Below are 20,426 nucleotides of genomic sequence, written 5' to 3'. Positions count from 1 at the left end.
GAGTATTTATCAAGCAGCATACTAGGTTCTGCCTTCTGCCATCACAGTTGTTTATCATGAACAACTCAATAGGTGCATGTATGTGATTGCTCAAGTCATCAAACTTGGATTCTTTTCATTTGATTTTTTTCTCCCCCTCACAAAATTATATTAAATGCCTAATACTTTGTATTTAAAAATTTCACAGGGTGTAGCTACAAAGGTATAATCAGACCTCTGTAACAGTACTGTATGTGTTCCACAGGTGTAGGGAACAAGCCCATCCATGTTCTGTCAATGCAGTGTCTGTGTTGAACACCGGTACACAATAAAAGTAGTAAATAGTTAGGAAGCCATATTAAAAGTGAAAATAAAAAGGGGGGGGATGGGATGGGTGGAGGGCTAGGCCTTCCAAAGACTGTCTAAGCACTGTGCTAAAGGATAGCCAGACCACAGACAGCACTAGCATATTCTGTCCTTGGAACCTGGTACTTCTGCTAATGGCAGGACATAGCAAAGTGCTCACAAACACAGATGTCTGTCAGACTAATGTATTGGGAAAATCAAGTAGTCAGGGACTTGGGCTTTTTGAAGACAGGAAGTGGCAAGCTTTCTTGCTTAGTCACATAGACAATACAAAGGTGGTCAGTGCATCTGAAGAGAAGAGTTTATCTAACATGAGTCATGACTAGATTTTTCTGAGAGAAATTATTATGATGCTACCAATTCTGCTCTTTCCCCCAATATAGCAGATAAAAGCAGTCTCTCTCTCTCTCGAATAAATAAAGCCATTGTCGACTAAAAAAATTTTTCCTACAGGGGAATACTTCTGATGACATTCTATGCCTGCTCTTCATGGCCATTCCAACAAATATATTTATAACAAATCATTACGCTATGAAACTGAAATCCCTGACAACCTTAATTATGGTCTCGCTACCACTATACCCAATATCTTTCTTGTTGTCTAGCTTTTCTGTTCTATCCCTAATTGAAATTCTCAATAATACCACCACTTACAACAACAGAGGAGGCCATCCTGTAAAAAATCTGAGGCATTTAAAAAAAAAATCCACTTTCCTTTTTATACTATTGTTTGTTTAACCCTCCCTCTCCCCCCCAAAAAAATAGACCCACAATGGTCTATGAGATTACATTTAAGTAGTATAATTTTGCTTAGATAAATGGACTATCCCAGAATTCTATTTATTGTTGAGCTTTTCACTAAGACACCCGATATAAACAGACTATAACAAGAGACCTTTCAAAACAAAAAATTAAGCAAAAACCTCTCCTTTATTGGGCAAAAGTTTTTACACCATGCCATACTTTGATTCTTTTCACTCAAATTTTTTTCTCATGATTGTGTTAAGTGCCTAATACTTTGTATTAAATTTCACAGGATGTAAAAAATTTAAGTGTATCATTGCTTGAAATTGTTTAAATAGACAAAAATACAAAAAGCATCTTAACTGTAAACAGTATATTCAAAAAACAATGCAAAATCCTATTATAATTTAGCAGACCACTGAACACTTGGAAAACAAAAAGCAATCAGGCTCAAATTAAATGCAAACAACGACAGTTACAACAGCTTCGTAAAACTCTAATGTATCAACATAACTCTGATCGCTTTTCTTTCCTTCACTGTCATTCAAACTTTAATTTACACTCTGATAATTGGAATATGTGAAAGATCGACTATCACTGAAATTCATCTAATAATAAATTGTATGCATTATTGCTCTTGTAGTTCCCTATAGGCTATGGGAATTTACTTCCCTTGCCAATGGTCCACTAATTACAACTCCAGTAGCACTTCAGTCATCATGCGCTGCATTCTAAAATATTATCTGGAAATCCCATTAACGTGACTGAAAATTTCAAATGTTCTTAAGTTTTATACATAAAGAGATAGGACAATAGATTTATGCTGATTGCATCTATTGTAATTTCTATTGTTCTGATTACTTAACATATTCCTTTTCTCCCCTTTAGTATTAACCATCAAGAATCCACATTTTTTTGTTTAAAGACTGAGTCAAATACTACTTGAACTTAACAAGACAAATCCTAACAGAGATTCTTTCGGATTCTCATGAGAAATTATGACAAATTGTTTCAGTTATACAAGACATTTAATCAAAAGCCAAATTATTCTAGTAGTTTAATGTGTGTTGTAAGCACCCTAATCTCACGTTACTCTTTTTCTCTTTTCACTTTTGCTTTTTCAGCACTTGCTGAATTGCTACCAGAGAAACCCAATTTAACATTACCAGCTTATTATTTCATTTTGCCATAGGCTACGCCCTTTTATAAAAATCTCAGAAAGGAAATTTTTGTTAAGGACTAGAGTTGCCAACTTTCTAAAGCGCACAAAACTGAACACTCTTGCCCTGTCACTGCCCTGCCCCTTCCCTGAGACCCCGCCGCTGCCCCACTCCTTTTCCGAGGTCCCACCCCAGGCTCATTCCACCCCGCTCCCTCCGTCACTCACTCTCGCTCTCTTTCCCCTGTCCCCAATATGGATCTGAAACCTAATCCTCCACAGATTCTGATTTATATTTTGGTCAAATATTGACCAAAGACCTCAGACTATTCTCCTTCTCCAATGCAAACTAGTGAGGATAGAACATTATTGCACGACGATAATAAATTATAGGTAAACATGTGAGAAGTTACAATTATACAATTATAGTGAAAGTGATCTTACATTTAATGGATGGTACAGAATGTAATAGGGCAGCAGGCAAAATTAAGGTTATTTTGTGAACTGTATTCCACCTGAATCAAAAAAAAAAAAAAAAATCAGAAACTCTAAGATGTCTGAAGCCACATGCATGTATTTCTCAAACTGTGCAATATGATATATTGCCTTAACTTTTCCAAGAGGTCTGGATAAATCTCCCAAAATGCCAAAATTAAATCACCACATCTGCTCTCAAAATAGTCAAATGCCCCTGTCCTCACTGAGGCTACCAAAATAAAATAAATTAAATGTTTCTGGGTTAAATTATTTGTAAAATACGAAGTGGCAAATAAACATTAGTAACCCTTTTTAAAATTAACAGCCCTCATATTTCCCAAATGCTTTGTTTGATGAGTATCAAACTTCACACAAAAACATTTACCCTGGTACAAAAACACACTTAGGGTTTCACGCAGAATTATATAGTTTAGTTTTGGTTAAGTTAGACAATGCATGCAGGAAGGGTAAATAAAAATCATGCTTTGACACAAGCCTACAGGTACGTCTGCACTACAGCAGCTCAGCTACAGTGCCGCCGCTGTGTTAATGTAGCATAGATGTTTCCTATATCAGCAGTTCTGAAACTGTGGGTTGAGACCCAAAATTGGTCACAACCTGATTTTAATGGGGTTGCCAGGGCCAGCATTAGACTTGCTGGGACCTAGGGCTGAAGATGAAACCTGAGTTCCACCCTCACCCGGGGCAGCAGGGCTTGGTCCCCGCCCCCCCCATCCAGCAGACATATAGTAACTTCATTTTTAGAAGGGGGTTGCAATGCAGTGAAGTTTGAGAACCCATGTTCTACATCATTGGAGAGAGTTTTTCATTAATGTATATAACTCACCTCTTTGAGAGGCAGTTAGGTTAAAGGAATAATTCTTCTGGCAAATCTAGCTGCCTCTACACTGGGCATGAAATTTTCACAGCTCTGAGTGACGTAGCTAGGTCAATCTCAGGTTTAGTTGCAGGTCAGCCCTAAGACCAACTAAAGGGACTTATCCTGTAGACACTACCATGTGTTGTTTTAAACATCATACCACTAACTTTAGTGCTAATAAGGGCTTTTCTACACTAGAAAATTGTAGTGCTTTAACTATACAGGTATAGTTAAAGCAGTACAACCATCTCTAGGGCTTGGCTACACTTGCAGATGTAGAGCGCTGGGAGTTAAACCGGCCTTCGGAGACCGCAGCAGGGAAAACGCTGCTGTGAGTTTACACTGTCAGCTCCAAGCGCACTGGTGTGGCCACATTAGCAGCTCATGCAACACTACAAGGAGCAGCGCATTGTGGTAGCTATCCCAGTGTGCAAGTGGCTGCAACGTGCTTTTCAAATGGGGGGGGAATAGAGTGTGATAGGGAGTGTGTTGTGAGTATGTGGGGGGAGAAACTGTGTTTTGGGGGGCAGAATGTGTCAGCACACTGTCTTGTAAGTTCAGACAGCAGCAGAACCCCTTCCTCTCTCTTTCACACACATTCACAACAGTAGCATTCCACTGTAATGGCTTGCTTTGTCCCAGAGCAGATAAGCATGCCGGCTGTCAGAAACTGAGCTTTAAAAGGGGATATCCGCATGCCTGCAGCTGAGTTCAAAACAATGACCAGAGTGGCCACTTGACTTCCGGGGATTATGGGACGTTTCCGGAGGCCAATCACAGCACAGTAATGCAACACGTCGTCCACACTGATGCCCGGGTGTTTCAGCTGGGGCGCAGCAAGCTTTATGCTTCTCATGGAGGTGGATTACCAGGAATGCTCCAGCTGCAGAGTCCAGGCGCTCTAAGTGCCTTGCCAGTGTGGACACCTCAGGAGTTAGGGCACCCGGGGCTGCTTTAATGCACTCTAACTTGCAAGTGTAGCCAAGCCCTTAGTGTGGATACAGTTATAAAGGCACTTTATACTTGTACAGCTATTCCTGTATGGGAAGGGGGATAATATTACCGGCATAAATGTCACCTTTGTAACAGTGTACACACTAGGCTAGGGTTTTACCAGTATAACTGTATTGGAAAAAAAAAGTCATATGTGTAACCAAAGTAGTTACACTAGTAAAAAAAAGTTAAGTGTAAACCCAGACAAAGATTTTACAGGATTGGTAACTAACAAGACTAACACCAATTTGAAGAATGTGCAATCTAAAGTGTACTAATTCTAACAGGCCTTGGTGAAAGATACAAAGGTTCAAGTTTCCAATAAATAATTGAAGATTTAGAAAATTCCAGCACTTTTAAAAACAGGGGAATTCAAAATTTTAGAGAAGGGGTTTTAGGTAAGATTTTTCTCCAGTAATCATTCATCTCCCTTCCCCAACCCCGCAAGTTTCCTTGCCCTCTCTATTCTCCCTCCAAAGACTTTTTTTTTTTTTTTTTTAGAAAACCAGCCATATGTTTTTCTGTTTACTGTTCAGGTTTCCTCTCCCACCCCCGACCCCCTCTCTCTCAAATGTCTCCAAAGAGGTATTGCTTTAATAAGCCTGCACATTGTAGTGCCTTATTGACAGCACTGCCAAACCGATAAGTAACAGTCACAGTGTCAGTTTCATATGGATTCTCCTGAATAGCTGTAGTGAATGGAAGCCTGTAAGAAAATGTAAGATTCTGTGCTGCATTTAAACCCATGAAGCAAATATGGAAAGCTGGATTTTTTATACATCACATATACACATACATACACCTACACATGACAGATATTAAAGAAAAGTGTCCCTATTTAAAACATGCAATATACAGAAGTGACAACTTGTATATAAAAGACAAAAGAATGGTTTAAAAATATAACCTAACCAATCACTTCAAGAACAGGTCAACACTACTCCTTTAAAGGACTAATATTAGCATAGTGGGGTCCCTGTACAAGACTGGGACTTCTAGGTGCTATTATAATACAAATAAAATAATAATAATGATGATGATGATGGGTCTAAGCACCTACCTAACTGGAATGTAAATTACAGTCAACATCTCAAGAAAATTACTTGTTTTACTTTCTAAATACTTTACTATTTAAGTAGCTTACAGAAAAAAAATATTCTTCAATACTTATGATACAGTATGACTGAACCAAACGGAGTAACCATCTAGGCCCATGTCTACACTACAAAGTTAAGTTGACTTCTTGTCAGTCAACATCGAGCCTCCGATTTAAGCAAGTCAATCTTGCGTATCCATACTACACTCATTGTGTAGGAGGAGTGTATCCTCACTAGCAGGGCTTGCATCAACGCATGGAGCACTGCACTGTGGGTAGCTATCCCACAGTGCACGTAGCTGAGTGGAGTTTTAGGTTGGGCTTGCAATGCCTTATGGGACCAAAACATTGGCGCAGGTAGTTATGGGAACATGGCGTTAGCCTCCTATGATGCACTTACCTCCCTCCCTCCCTGAAGTCAATGGCAAAGAAACCAAGCCTTTTTCGCATCTTTTTTCACCCCCGCAGATGCCATAGCCTGGCAAGCATGTACCCTGCTCAGCTGTACACTGTTGTGGTGAGCATTACAAACACCTCTCACCTTATACTGAGTAGTTACTCAGCCGAAGCAGGAACCATCGCGCAGAACAATGTGATACCATGCAAACATCCCCGCTGGAAGTCATGGAATGGAGCAATTCGCAGTTGCTGGTAACAGCCGTGCATCACCTTGATATGGTAGAGTGCCACTTCTGGGCCAGGGAAACAAGCACTGATTGATGGGACCGCATCGTTATGTGGCTATGGCAGAGGTGGGCAAACTACGGCCTGGGGGGGGAACCATCCTGCCTGGCCCCTGAACTCCTGGCCAGGGAGACTAGCCCCCACCCCGTCCCTGCTGTCCCCCCCCCACACACACACACACTTCCCCCACAGCCACGCCGCCGCGCAGGCAGTGCTCTGGGCAGCAGGGCTGCACGCTCATGCAGGGCAGCGCAGCGCAGCAGCGTATCTGGCTCCAGCCGGGAGACGCGGCTCCAGACATGCTGTTCTGAGCGCCATGGTAAGGGGGCCGGAGGGTTGGATATGGGGTAGGAGGTCCTGGGGGGCAGTCTTGCAACGCCAGACTGCTACCGGTCAGTGGGGAATCAATTTGGAGTGGTTAAATCTATCTTGGGATCTTTTGTGATCCAAGTTTGCAGGGCCATTAACAGACTTCTGCTAAGAAGCGTAGTGACTCTGGGCAACACACAGAACATAGTGGAATGTTTTGCCATGATGGAGTTCCCTAACTGCAGTGGGGTGAGAGATGGAACCCATATCCCTATCTTGGCACTGGCCCACCTTGCCAAAGAGTACATAAATCAAAAGGGGTACTTCTCAACTGTGTTGCAAGCGCTGGGGAATCACAGGCACTGTTTCACCGACATCAGCATGGGATGGTTGGGAAAGGTGCATGACGCGCACATCTTTAGGAACACAGGTCTGTTCAGAAAGCTGCAAGCTGTTCAGACTGCAAAATAACTATTGGTGATGTTGAAATGCCAATTGTGATCCTGGAAGACCCTGCATACCCCTTGCTCCCAGGCTCATGAAGCTGTACACTGGCAGCAGTAAGGACCAGTTCAACCATAGGCTGAGCAAGTGCAAAATGGTGGTGAAATGTGCCTTTGGACCTTTAATTTATTTATTTTAAGTATTTCTCCGAAGCATGGAGGTTCTAAAAGTTTTCAAAAATAACTTCTTAACCAATTTGTTAACATGGGCAAAACAATGCATTTCCCCTTAATCTTGTTCTTGGAAATGGCTGAAATTTTTGCTGAAACTTTCCAGAAGAATTCAGTCCAAGGCAGACACACCTGGAATACGGAATAGTTAAAGTTTGGCAAAATTATAAGCAACTGAAAATGAGGTCTTATAAGACGAAGAGTCAGGCAACCTTAACTAGAGATATTGCTATCTGTGCACCTATAATAATAAACAAAAAGACAACGATAAAGCTGTTTGGAAAAACAAACAAAAATTCCACAAAGATTTGTCAAGCACAACAATATTTTTTCCTGTTTTTATTTTCCTGAAAAATGGGGAAAATAGAACTACAATTTTCTTTGATGATATATTCCTTGATTTTTATGGTTTTTTAAAAACAAAATGTTTCCAAGAATGCTAAAATAGAAATATTGGCCTAGTTAATGACAAATGAAATTAACTTCTTGGCTCAACATTTCTGACTGAACCTCTTGCTGGCAATCAAGATCTATGAAGGTGAACATTCTCGCACCAAGGATAACTATCCCCTAGGTACTTTTGACTTGATGGGAATCCCTCCTGCTCCTCGTGGTGTACCACAGATCAAAGTTACCTTTGAGATAGATGTGAATAAACCTTACCCAATTGTCCCCTCCATTGCATTTTCTCTCCTGTAAACTCCACCCCCACCACCAACCACCATATGTTGAATGAATAAAGAGCCTTTTCTCCTCAATCCATTCAGTTTTATTATGAACACAAACACACAGAGACAGCAAAGAAAAGTAAAATAACATGGGGCAAAAGGGCTGATAACACTGTTGGGGGAGAAACAAGAAGAGCTTGCTTACAGATGCCCTGCAACAACAATCAAAGGTGTGGGCGCCTTACGGTCCTTGTACCCTCCCCTAGTGTTGAGCGCAAGGGATTTCCCCGTCACCTCATAGGACATTTGGGGAAGGAGGATTTAGAACTGGGTGATGATGGCAGCAGGTTCAACATAGGCTGCAGAGGGACTCTAGTATCTAGCTGCCTTTCTTGAACCTCATCCAGATGCCTCAACATGTCTGATTGCTCCTTTATAATCCACAGCATCTCTTCCTGTGTGGCACGCTCTTCCTTCCTGCATGCTCTCCTGTCCTCCCTGTCCATGTCCAGGTTCTCAGACAGTGTAATCCTCTGAGCTCTATCTTGTCACTCTCCGAGGCACTCATTGAACATGTCCTCCCGAGTCTGGGAAAATCTCTGTCCTCGTGCCGACAGACAAGGTTTCAGCTACAAGGAATGCAAAGCACAAGGGTAGCATTGACAGTGCATACATTGTTTCTGGTGCAAAGTTAATTCTTTAATTAAAAAAACACCCCTCAATACAATTCACTGGCAAGCCACAACGTAATCACATCCATTGGCTATGGCAAGAGTCAGTTGGCTGCTCCAGCTATGGTGAGAAAGGCCACAAGGCATGGGCAAGAGGTCTTGTGCTGCTGCTTTTGTGAAGACATCCTTGGGATCACAGGTTGGAACTTGAGAAAAGCCCCCTTTCCCGTAGCAACCTGGATGGTACTTGAGGACAGGCACCAGTGTAAAAACCGCCCAAATTGTTTGTTACAAAAGCGGCACCAGGTGAGGAGGGAAGGGAGACAAACAGGAAGCTGCCGCCCCTCCCCTTCTTTTTCAATGCTGCTTGCAATGCACAGTGATCCCTTCTAACCACAATGACGGCACGTTTGGGAAAGCGTGGTTGTGTGACCCATATTGAACCAAACAGGGGCGGATTACTTGTTGAATTGTTTGTGGTTTAAGGGCTTGCATTGAAAACTTCCCATTTCCCCCAGGTGACCATATGTGATATCACTCTCTGGAGGGTAACAGAGGTGGCAAAAGAGCAGAGGCTGCAAGCATCTGGCTACAAACCTGGTTCTTATGCTGCAATGCTGTGTGCTGCAATGATGCCAGCAGAGTTAATACTGGAGTGGCATGGGAAAGTGTCCTACCGTGGTAGACGAAATAAGGCAGCCCTTCCCAGAAGCCTTCTGAAAAGGATTGCAGAGTACCTCCATGAAAGCTTCCTAGAGATCTTCATGGAGGATTCCCAGGCCAACACCAGGCCCCCATAAACGGTCTTTTTCAGAGAGCATCCTCTGCATAGCTGGAGTGGCCACCGATATGCCTTACACCTACTCTTTTGTTCAGAGTAAACAAAAAATAATAGCAGTTTGATTTAAAAAGTGTACTTACCAGAGGTGCCTTTCCCAGAATCATGCTCCTCTGCCAACTGGTCCTCTGAAGGGATGGGCTCCAGGGTTAAAAACAGTTCTTGGCTGTCAGGGAGAATGGATCCTCCACTTGCCTGCCTCACATTCTCCTCCTCAACTGTGTCCTCCTCATTGTTGCTACAGGTCGCCCAGGACTCCTGGGAGGTATCCACGGAGCATTTTGGGGTAGCGTTGGGGTCACCGCCAAGAATCACATGCAGCTCCTCATAAAAGCGGCATGTCTGTGGGGTAGAACCAGAACGACTGTTCACCTCCCTTGACTTCTGGATGCTTGCTGAAGCTCCTTTATTTTCACATGGTACTGCTGCGTGTCCCTGGTGTAGCCCTTCTCCCCCATGCCCTGAGCAATCTTGGCATAGATACCAGCAGTTCTTCTGCTGGATCGGAGCTCTGCCTGCACAGAGTCTTCTCCCCACACAGCAGTAAGATCCATCACCTCCCGTGTACTCCATGCTGGAGCACATTTTTAGCCTACCGTCTCCATGATCAGCTGTGCTGGTGAGCTCTCCATGCTGATCAAATAGGAAATGAAAATTCAAAAGTTCCCAGGGCTTTAACAGGGGAGTGGCTGTTCCCTGTGTACCTGGCTGATGTTCAGTGGAGTTGAAAGAGCTCTCCAGAGCAGTGACAGCGGAGCACTGTAGGACACCTCCTGGAAGTCAATTCATTCAAATTACACAACGCAGTGTCTACACTATCCCCATGTCGACCCGTGGATGTCGAATCAGGCACTACAACTCCCACGGAGGTAGAGTACAGAAGTTGACTTTACAGGCCACTTAGGTCAGCGGAAGGGACTCGGTAGTATAGACACATACATTATTAGATAGACATAATGCTGCTTATGTTGACCTAAGTTTGTAGTGTAGACCAGGCCAAAGTTTCATTTGCCAAGGAACCAAATTTAACAATTTTTAAATATACTAACATATAGACTGATCTATTAACCCTGGCTAATGGAAACGGCCCATTTCAACTTAGTGAAAATGGTAGATTACGGAGCCCTAGGGGTGGGGGTCAGACAGGGCCAGCAGTAGGTATTTTGTGACCCAGGATGGAAAACATTTTTGGTTCCCCAACCACTCAAATTAGGGTTTAGCACCCCCAAGTATGATAATTTGGTACCCTAAAATTTGGGCACCCAACTGGCCACCCTGATTGCCCGCCCCTAAAGCCAGCCTTGAGGCCAGCTTAAGCACCATCGCAATGAACATGAACCAATGACAGAATCCAACATGTGTCCCAACCCAGCTGCCGTCCATTACTGTGTTCTGACATCTTCCTCCTGCTTCTGCTGAAGACTTTTACTGCTCTCACTGATCCTCAAATGACCACAACAGTAAACAGCCCTCCAGGACAGAGCTTCAAACAAAACAACAACAACAAAACCTTCTGTTACTCTCTCTTCTATGCTCTCTAGAGCCACAAGCAGTGAACTACAGTAAAAATAGCTGCTGCCGCTGCCATCTAACTACGGGAAGACAGTCTGGCCAACCTCAGTTTCCTTCTATACTGTAAAGGAAAGGGGCAGAGGCAAACTTTGGAGGCTAGCCTACTTATTCTCAAAAGAAGGCCAGTGGCAAACAACTCAATTTTCTCTTCCCTCCCTTGAGTGATCTCTGTCTCCATCACATTCAACCAATGGCAATGGCTCAGCAATGGGGCAGTCAATGGACTTTCTAAAAATTTTTGGCTGGGGTCCAACTGAGCATCACAAAGGATGCAGTGACAGTGACTCCAGACATTCAAAACACCAATAGGTGTGAGGAAGAAATGAGGAATACAGAGAATATCAAAGAAGTGTTCAAATGAAATGGTACAAGACTCTTCAGTTTGGATATTTAAAAACAAGAGTGAATTTACACGAGGCCAGTCCTTGCAAGGAAACTAACTGGATGACTCTCCCATCCCCAACATCTATGTTAAGTGTTCTAGTGATGTGGTACTCCCATATTGACATGCTCAGCAACCTACCTTGTTGTTATATGCTTACTGGACATCCAATATGGAGATATTATTTTAATGCACCGTGGCGAATTAGTGAACTATAACTGTATTACACAGCCACCATTGTGTTATTGTTGGCAGATTCATAAATTAAGTTCCTCCATTCAGTCACTTAAAATATTCTAATTGGGTGCCTTAAAGTTAGGCATCTTAACCCATATTTATTAGGGCATGTCTACACTACAAGCGCTACCATGACAGAGATGCACCAATGGAAGAGATCTTCCATCAATCTAGCTGAATCTACAGTGGGAGCTAGGTTTTCCACAGCCCTAAGTGATGTAGCTAGGTTGACATACATTTTAGGTGTAGACCACTTCACAGGAAGCTAAACATGTATAATTTAAGTGCCTAGAAAAGGAATTTACTGTGCTGGGAAACCCTGTGAAAAAGCAGAAACAGATTTCTATTCGCTAAAATATTACTGTTGCATGGGTTAAGGTATTTGAGTAACTAACTATCTCAACACTTCATGACAGAGAATCATTGTGTTTGAACAATTCACAAATTACAGACTATTTACTAATAAATGACTCACTTCTGTAACTCATGTTTCTGCTCAAATTAAGCTACACAGATGTGAATGAACAATGCCATCACAACAGTGGATTTTCTTTAAAATGTAATTAGTGTACAAAAGATCACACTAAACAATATTCCCACCTATGAACTGGGAATGATTATTTACACCTTCATTACATGAAGCCAAGTTGCTTCCAGTGGAAGAACGCACAAAGAATTTAAACTTGCAACAAAGTGACGAAGAAGAAGAATGGAACAGCTTATCCTGGAATGTAATCCAGTAATCATAAATCACTCATGTTTAAAAGTTGTGAAAGAATATTTTTTTTAAATGTAATGTTTAGTTTGCTATTTAAACTAAATAAAATTGTATCATTTTAAAATCTGAACAAGATTTTTAAAAATCTGCCATGGCTTAAAAGGTGGTGCTATATGTCTATTGATTAAACATTACACAAGTTTTGACAAATCTATCCAAATTCCAGAAATACTATTTAACTCCATTTCCATTACATGCATCCGAAGAAGTGGGCATTCACCCACGAAAGCTTATGCTCAAATACATCTGTTAGTCTTAAAGGTGCCACAGGACTCTGTTGCTTTTTACAGATCCAGACTAACACAGCTACCCCTCTGATACTATTTAACTCCAGTGTGTTATTTAGTTCTTGCAATTTTCATCCAAATAAAAACTTAATATACTTTTGCAATACTATGTTTTAATCTTATAAGAAATTAGCGATCAAGGAAAAAAGCATTCAGTTCTGCCAATTCTCACATCTTTATCAAGAGTGTCAACAATTTTTTGTGCGTTTCTTAAAGCCCAACCTCTAGAAACCTATGATTAGGTAAGAATGTGAGCTTTCATTTAAAAACAATTCTAGGCCTAGGTTGTGGAGAAAAACTTGAAAATATAACTGGAGACCACCATGAAGGCTCAAAAACCCGAAGGCAAATAAACCAAATTCATTGCTTATTTTCTGTTTTGTTTTTAAGTTTAATGATTTTAAACCAATCTCAATTTTGGGAGGAATGACTATTTTTAAATGTTCTGGGTTAGAAATACTCAAATATATACCGGAAAAATATAGTTCACATGAATATTGTATCCCTATTTAATAAGTAACAAATAGAAATGAGACTTTTAAAATGTAATTCACTGATACACACATCTTTTCATTGGCAAATCAACTTTTACTACTTTTTTTGTTGTTGTTACTACTACTATGTTGTTGTCCAGTTTAAAAAAAACCTACAATTACTGAAACAGTCATGTTCTCTGATCCCATCGTACTGACATTCAGGCAAATGCATTAACAATCACTAGGGTCTCACAAGGAAAGTTGGTGGTAAAGACAAACTTATTTACCATATTAATTAAATGGTCTATTTAACATGGAATATCAATTCTCTAATCACATCTCATTTGAACTTCTTATTTCAATTAACAACTCTAAAGTCTACCAACAGAGATCCTACTGTTCTAGGATCATTAAGAACATTTTCATTATCTGTCAAATGAGGGAGTAAGAGGCAGAAACTGCAAGCACTCTCAGGAGTAGGCCTCTACCCCTACTTAAGAGATGATTAGGGAGTAAGCAGCAGTAGTTCTCATTAGTTGCTTAGCAATGAAAGTCTTCCTATTTAACAAGAAATGAAACAAAGCAAGAGAGGTGTTGCCATGCAAATCAATAAATGGATAGTCTTTTATCCACTCAAGGGTAATCTGTCCTCCATTAAATCTAATCAATCTAGGTTAGGACATTGATGGGGTAACTCAAGAAGGAGCTGGAGAAGGAGTAAAGTAAAGATATATACACACAATATACAATGTACTATGTATACACACATACATATATAGCACTTCATAGAATGTCCTGCATAGGTATATATGCAACTGTGATTGTTTTCATTATATGTATATTTGAAAAGAAATTAAGGAAAATGTAAAACAGTTAACTTCAAATGTATTATTTTCCACTCTATTGTTGATTACCCTTAATAATGACTTATATTTATTTTAAGAGTCTACATAGCACACACACAAACTACAAAATAGACTAGGAATTTAAAATGGAACAAACTACAATCTAAAATGTGTCAGTGATTTACACAAGCATAACCCAATAGTTTATAATTAGTAGTGAACTTTTACAATAGCTTTCCCTTCAATAATTTAGTTATAATGCATAATGCAAATTAAAATAAAATGATGGCAAAAATTATTCCTGGATATTTACAGCTTTTACACAAAACCAGCCTTTATAAAAACATGCATAGATTCTAGGACCGGAAGGGACCTTGATAGGTCATTGAGTCCAGTCTTCAGTCTTTATGATCATAAAAGGGATTAAATTATAGTTAAAAGACAACAGTATAATATAGGGTATGCCCTAATTCTAAAAAATCCAGCAGGCCTCAGCCTTGCCATCTGATCCATTAAGGACTCCTCCTGCATCTCCAATAGCACTCTATGCGGACAAAGTTTCAGAGTACTACAGAAGTCAATGATTATCTACACAAATCAGATTGCTGGATCAGGACCTTAGTTTGTAACATAGGCCTGGATACCTTAAAGTTACCATTTTAAACATGTAAATAGTTTTAGTTGTAAATAATACCCCGCCACTTCCCTGCCCATATATATTTAAGGAAATCACCTGTTATATAGTTACATTTGCCAAATATATCATCCTCATACACCAGATGACCATTCATGTACTCAAATGTAATTTATTTATCCAGCTAAACAGTTATACTAAAATGCAGATATTTTTCTGAAATCACCAATTTGTAATTAAGTATTGTATCAAATCTTACCTATATATTCACAAACGAAGACTACAAAAAAAGGAGTAACAAGGTCATTTATTCCCTGAACATATCCACTGGCTGGATGACGTATTGCCCAGATAAACAAAATTCGTTCAAAAATCTGAAAGAGAGAAAGAAACTGTGAAGCAAGGAATTTATTAAATGGTGAGTGCATTTTAAACAGGATACTTGAAAAGCATGAAGGACAAATTTAGTATCATAGACAATAACTAGCACTAAAAGTATGCATACGGAAGCATAAATGAACACTGGTATTCATAATTAACTGTCAACATTAATTAAGTTTCTCAGTTATTTAAAGAAAGCACTTTCAGGATATTAGCACATGTTAAAACCAACCTTGTACATAATTCAGCTATATTAGTAACCAAAAAAAGAACTTTTAATCACTGGAGCTTTAAAATAAAAGAAAGATTTTCCCCACTTTGGGAATTTTACAACCCCTTTCCACACACCCCAATCCCTCTCAAAGATAAATATATTACTAAGAACCATACTTTATACTTTTCCAAAGTAACAAAAAAGTCTACTCGTACTTCTGTGATAGGTCACTGTAGATTTATGCAATAATTCACCCCCCAAAAACCTATAGTTAAGCTTGCCTTGCACTGCCTGGCGCCCTTCCAGAATATGTAGGGTAGTGAAACTTAAATCTCTGAAAACTAGGAAATGTAGAGTCAAGGTAATGTCTCCCACATCACACCCCAACAAGAACCTTAACTCTGCCCTCCTTGAACAATGGCCTAACAAGTGCTTGTGAAAGACCATAGGACTGTACCCTTTCTGAGCATGTTGAAGACAGCAGAGAGCATGAAGAAGAACAGTGTGGGGGGAAACTTAAACCTTTTCTTGACTAGGATATAATTTGTGTTTAGGTAGAGTTTCACAAAAACAGGCTAGATAAGCCACCAACCTACACTCAACCACTTCACCTACTTCAGATGAACCCCCTAAGATTTGCCATATGTTAACACATTCGTTGTTGTCCTAAGGATTTTCTTTGGTTAAGTCCCAGCTGACACTGTATGTCCTTGTAACGTATGCCAAGAAAATACCAGAGCTGCAATGCAGCACAGAGAAGGTGTGGAGCAATGTGTGTATGCCAATGTAGACGAGAAGCTCGGATGGGCAAAGAAAATACATAACAGCATTAGAATGGGTTAAAGCACACTTATATCCCTCTATCTTCATGGCACACCACGTGGAATGTCTGCCTCTTAGAGGTGAAAGAGGAAGTAGTTTTAGCAGCCCTCTAGTTGCCATCTGGGCAGAGGTGCAGCTGTAATGTGAGCTCGGGCAACTTGCTTCAACTAATGCCAGAATCAATACTGCCACATCTAGCATTGTGAGGGTTATTGGCAGCACATGAAGAGGAATGATCACTGAGAATTTTATTGGACAACACAGCACAAAAATGCATAAAGTGGCAGATTTTGTTAGGGATAGGTAAGGTTTGGTTTTGTCCCAGTGCCTATTGCTAGTTCCAGGGGGCAGAGTTAAGGTTATGTGGAAGTGTGATGGAGGAAGGCATCAGCTTTGCTCTGTTTCATAGTTTTCAGAGGTTTAAGTTTAGCCCCTTACTCATTCTGGAAAGGAACAAGCAGCTCTAGGCATTAGCTCTGGGAGTTGTGAACTGTTCCATTCAGCTCAATGACTGTTCTCATCCCTCCATGCCCAATCTCAGAGCTTGCATGCCTGTGCTATGCACTGAGTATATCCATTTTAATCTCCCCACACAAGCATGCCTGTTCCCAGTGCCCAGCCCATGCCTAGTGCTTCCCAGTAGGAACAGAGGGAGCTTCTCCCAGTAGATAACCAATTCACCCTGGCTGGGACCCCTACACTTGTAATTGCCTCTTTGGTGTCATTTTCTACTTGGCAAGTAGACCCTCCCATATCAGCCCAGCAATCCAGGCCACCATACTGGGGGTCATATCCTGGCCACATTACCGCCCCCAAACTTTCCTAGGATAGGGACTTGGGAAGATTATATTGAGGGTATACCTGTGGTGTTTTGAGCTTTCCCAAAATTGCACACACCATTCAAAACCACTCCCTTGTAGCCCAGACACCTAGCAGTTGGTGGGTTGATGGGACTAATGTGCACATCACAAATCTCTAGAAGAAAAGATTCAAACTCATAGTCCTTGGCCACCGTGTAAGTATATTATTAGGTAGGTCACTCAAAAAAGGAGTTCCTTAGGAAACAATAGCTCTCAGAGATACAAACGGTCTATAATCAGGGGTCCTAAAGCCTTTATAATGTAATAACCTTTGAAATATTTCTAAACTGGTCCTTGAATATTGAATTGCTGAGCTCAGGGGCAGTTCAGTAATATAAATTTTACTAAGGCTCTGACCTTCATATTTTCCTTGTCTGCATTAAAGTTAGAAAATGTTTCAGATTCTTATTAGCAGCTCATTGTATGAGGTTACATCTCAAGAACCATTTGACCAAGTGACCCCAAACATGCCCCAAACTCTACCTGAGGCCACATTTACATTGTGGGAACTACTGTGGCACAGTTGCACCACTGCAACTATGCTGCTGTAGCTCCATAAGGTAGACAATTCTGACCTCAACAGAAGGGGTTTTTTTCCCCCAGTCGTTGCAGTTAATCCACCTCCCACAGCAGCTAGGTCGATGGAAGAATTCTTCTGTAGATCTCGCTATGTCTACACTGGGGATTAGGTCAGTTTAACTACAGCCCTCCAGGGTGAGAATTTTTCACACCCTTGAGTGACAAAGCTAGGTTGATTTAAATTTTAAGTGTAGACCAGGCCTAAGCCCCTGTTACAAAATGCTAAGTTTCAAGATGATCCCCCTATGGACGTGGGTTTTAGAGCACTTTGAATGTAAAAATTGTTGTCGGGCGGCTATATCTCAGTAACCCTCTCTACCAATAACCCCACACTTGCCCCATCTCTGGCCCTGATGAGGAACTGCAACTTTCAAAACAACCTAGGCATATGGATTTTAAAGTGTTTTAAAATATTGGCTCAAACAAAAAGTTCCACCCCTGAAGCAAAACTTCCAAAAGAAGAGACTTCTGCAGCCTCAGTCTAACCTGAAGTAGAATGCAGGTAATTTGCACAGCAGACACAAATCTGCCAAGGGCAAGACTTGGATTCACAGGTCCTTGGATGGCACTTGGTTTTAATATCTACAGCATGTTGCTCTGAGGCACCCACTGACTGACATCAGGAAAGCCTCTATACACTCTTGCTCGCCACAGAGCAGCAGTCTTAGAGTATATGCAAAAGTCAATTTCTCTAGTGCAGACCGTAGGTGTTTAACAGTTTATAGATCCAATTCAATCCCTTACGAACAATATAAACAGTGCTTGCTGGGTGCTGGACACTAGCCAAAATCAAACTTGTTCAGGCAATATCAATTTTTAGGTCTTTGGGAGGAGGAATAAATGTAGACTAAAAAAGGTACAAAAATGGAGGAAACAGCTCAGATAAAATGCTCAAATGACTCCAAATTTGCACTACCAACACCGCCTCAGCAATGCACAGCAATTTAATACAGTGTGAGCATACACTTCTACCCTGATATAACGCGGTCCTTGGGAGCCAAAAATCTCTACCGTGTTATAGGTGAAACCCCATTATATCGGCGTAGCAGCAGCAGGGCTCCAGCAGTGATTTAAAGAGCCCGGGGCTCCAGCTGCTGCAGGGAGCCTGGACCCTTTAAAACGCCAGCCAAGCCCCGCTGCCGCAGCTCCGGGTAGCAGCAGCAGGGCTCCAGCAGTGATTTAAAGAGCCCCGGGCTTTGGCCGCTGTGGGAAGCCCAGATCCTTTAAAATCGCCAGCCGAGCCCTGCTGCCGCCGCTCCGCAGTGGCCGGAGCCCTGGGCCCTTTAAAGCGTCGCCCGAGCCCCACTGCTGGAGCCCCGGGATTACCGCGCTATATGCGAACCAGTGTTATATCGGGTCGCATTATATTGGGGTAGAGGTGTACATGTGAATTTTAGAGCACTTAGAAAGCTCATCAAAGCCTTAACAGCTGACATTTCAAATTAACTCTTGTGTGATGAGGGCAGCCCCATAATTAAGCATATTAAATGGAAGACAGAACTACATCCTACATCTGGCTGGATGCATATGGATAATACGAGAAACAAACCAAGTCATTTGAGTTTTGAAACAGTGTAATTTTTTTCCTTTTCTGTTTTCATAAAACTCGATTTCCTGATTTCATCCAGAAGCTGAAGTGCCCAAAATGCTACTAGAAAGGCTATTTGATGTAAGTTTCTCCTATAGTACTAATTGTGACCCTAAGAACCCCTAAATGCCAACTGGCAAAGGGTTCACTGTTCTACAGCTTCTATTAGGCCTGACAAACTTACTATACCTATCACATTGCTGTCATAATATTTATCTGTAAAGAATATTATGTGACATCTTCATAATTATTGCATTTTGTATGTACAGATGATATTTAAGAAGTTGTGTGTATGTACTAAACATATGTTTTAAAACCCATATCCCAGACAGAGCTAACAAACAGGTTTCCTTCCAGACAAGAGATAAAATATGTACCTCTGACAAATGTAAATTAATCATCATAAGTCAACACAATAGAAGCCAATTTGCATAGGACAACATGAGGATGTGAAATCAACATGAAGTCACCAGGCACTAGAGAAAACACATTAGAGATTTTTACTGACTCTGGGTATAAGAACAATGACTTTGGGGAATTACAAGAGGAAGGCTAAAGGACATTTTTATCCATCACAGAGAGCAAAAAGGACAGCACCTTTTACATCCAACAACAGTCAATCCCAGCCATTCTCAAACTGTGGGTCAGGATCTCAATGTGCGTCATGAAGTCTGAGCTTGAGCTCCACCCCCACCCAGGACAGCAGGGCTTGGGCTCCGGTCCCCTCTCCCCCACACGGGCAGCTGGGCTCGGGATCTCCCCCTGGGCTCATGTAGTAACTCTGTTGTCAGAAGGTGGTCACGATGCAATGAAGTTTGAGAATCCCTGTGCTAGGAGATTGCTTTAGGTGAGAAGCTACTTTAGACAAGGATTTTAGCCTCTTAAAGCTGAATTTAGACTCTAAAAAGCCTGTTGTCCTTTTTGTTTTATATGTAACCATTTCTCTTTCCATTATCCTTACTTGGTATCTCTTAAATCTTTACCTTTAGTAATACTCATGATTGTTTCACTATAAATATATCTCCATGATGTAGTGTTATAAAGGACCCAAACCTGAGGTGCACTAATCAAGCTGTGTGTTTTTTCTTGGGAACAGCAGACCTGGTAATTACTGTGAATGTCCAATGACAAAGGCTGAATATTACAGGAGGATGCTTCCAGATGCGCTTGGGGATAGGCATGCACCTATTGTTAACCTGCAATGCAAAGTAGGGCTGGCAGAGCTCTGAGGAG

The 20,426-nt window shown here is 41.2% G+C and overlaps 1 protein-coding gene across 2 annotated transcripts in view; it reads right to left on the bottom strand.

The window, feature by feature from the left end:
• Positions 1-20,426, bottom strand: part of TBC1D22A (TBC1 domain family member 22A) — a 433,739-nt gene that overhangs the window by 305,096 nt on the left and 108,217 nt on the right. For both annotated transcript variants that reach the window (XM_034767118.1, XM_034767128.1), the window contains exon 8: positions 15,009-15,123. In XM_034767118.1, the coding sequence (XP_034623009.1) occupies positions 15,009-15,123 (115 nt within the window). The remainder of the gene's footprint in view (positions 1-15,008; positions 15,124-20,426) is intronic.

The sequence above is a fragment of the Trachemys scripta genome, chromosome 1 (assembly GCF_013100865.1).
Source record: "Trachemys scripta elegans isolate TJP31775 chromosome 1, CAS_Tse_1.0, whole genome shotgun sequence".
Classification (NCBI taxonomy): Eukaryota; Metazoa; Chordata; order Testudines; family Emydidae; genus Trachemys; species Trachemys scripta.
Note: the sequence above shows the minus strand (reverse complement) of the source record. Positions and strands in the feature narration are given on the sequence as shown.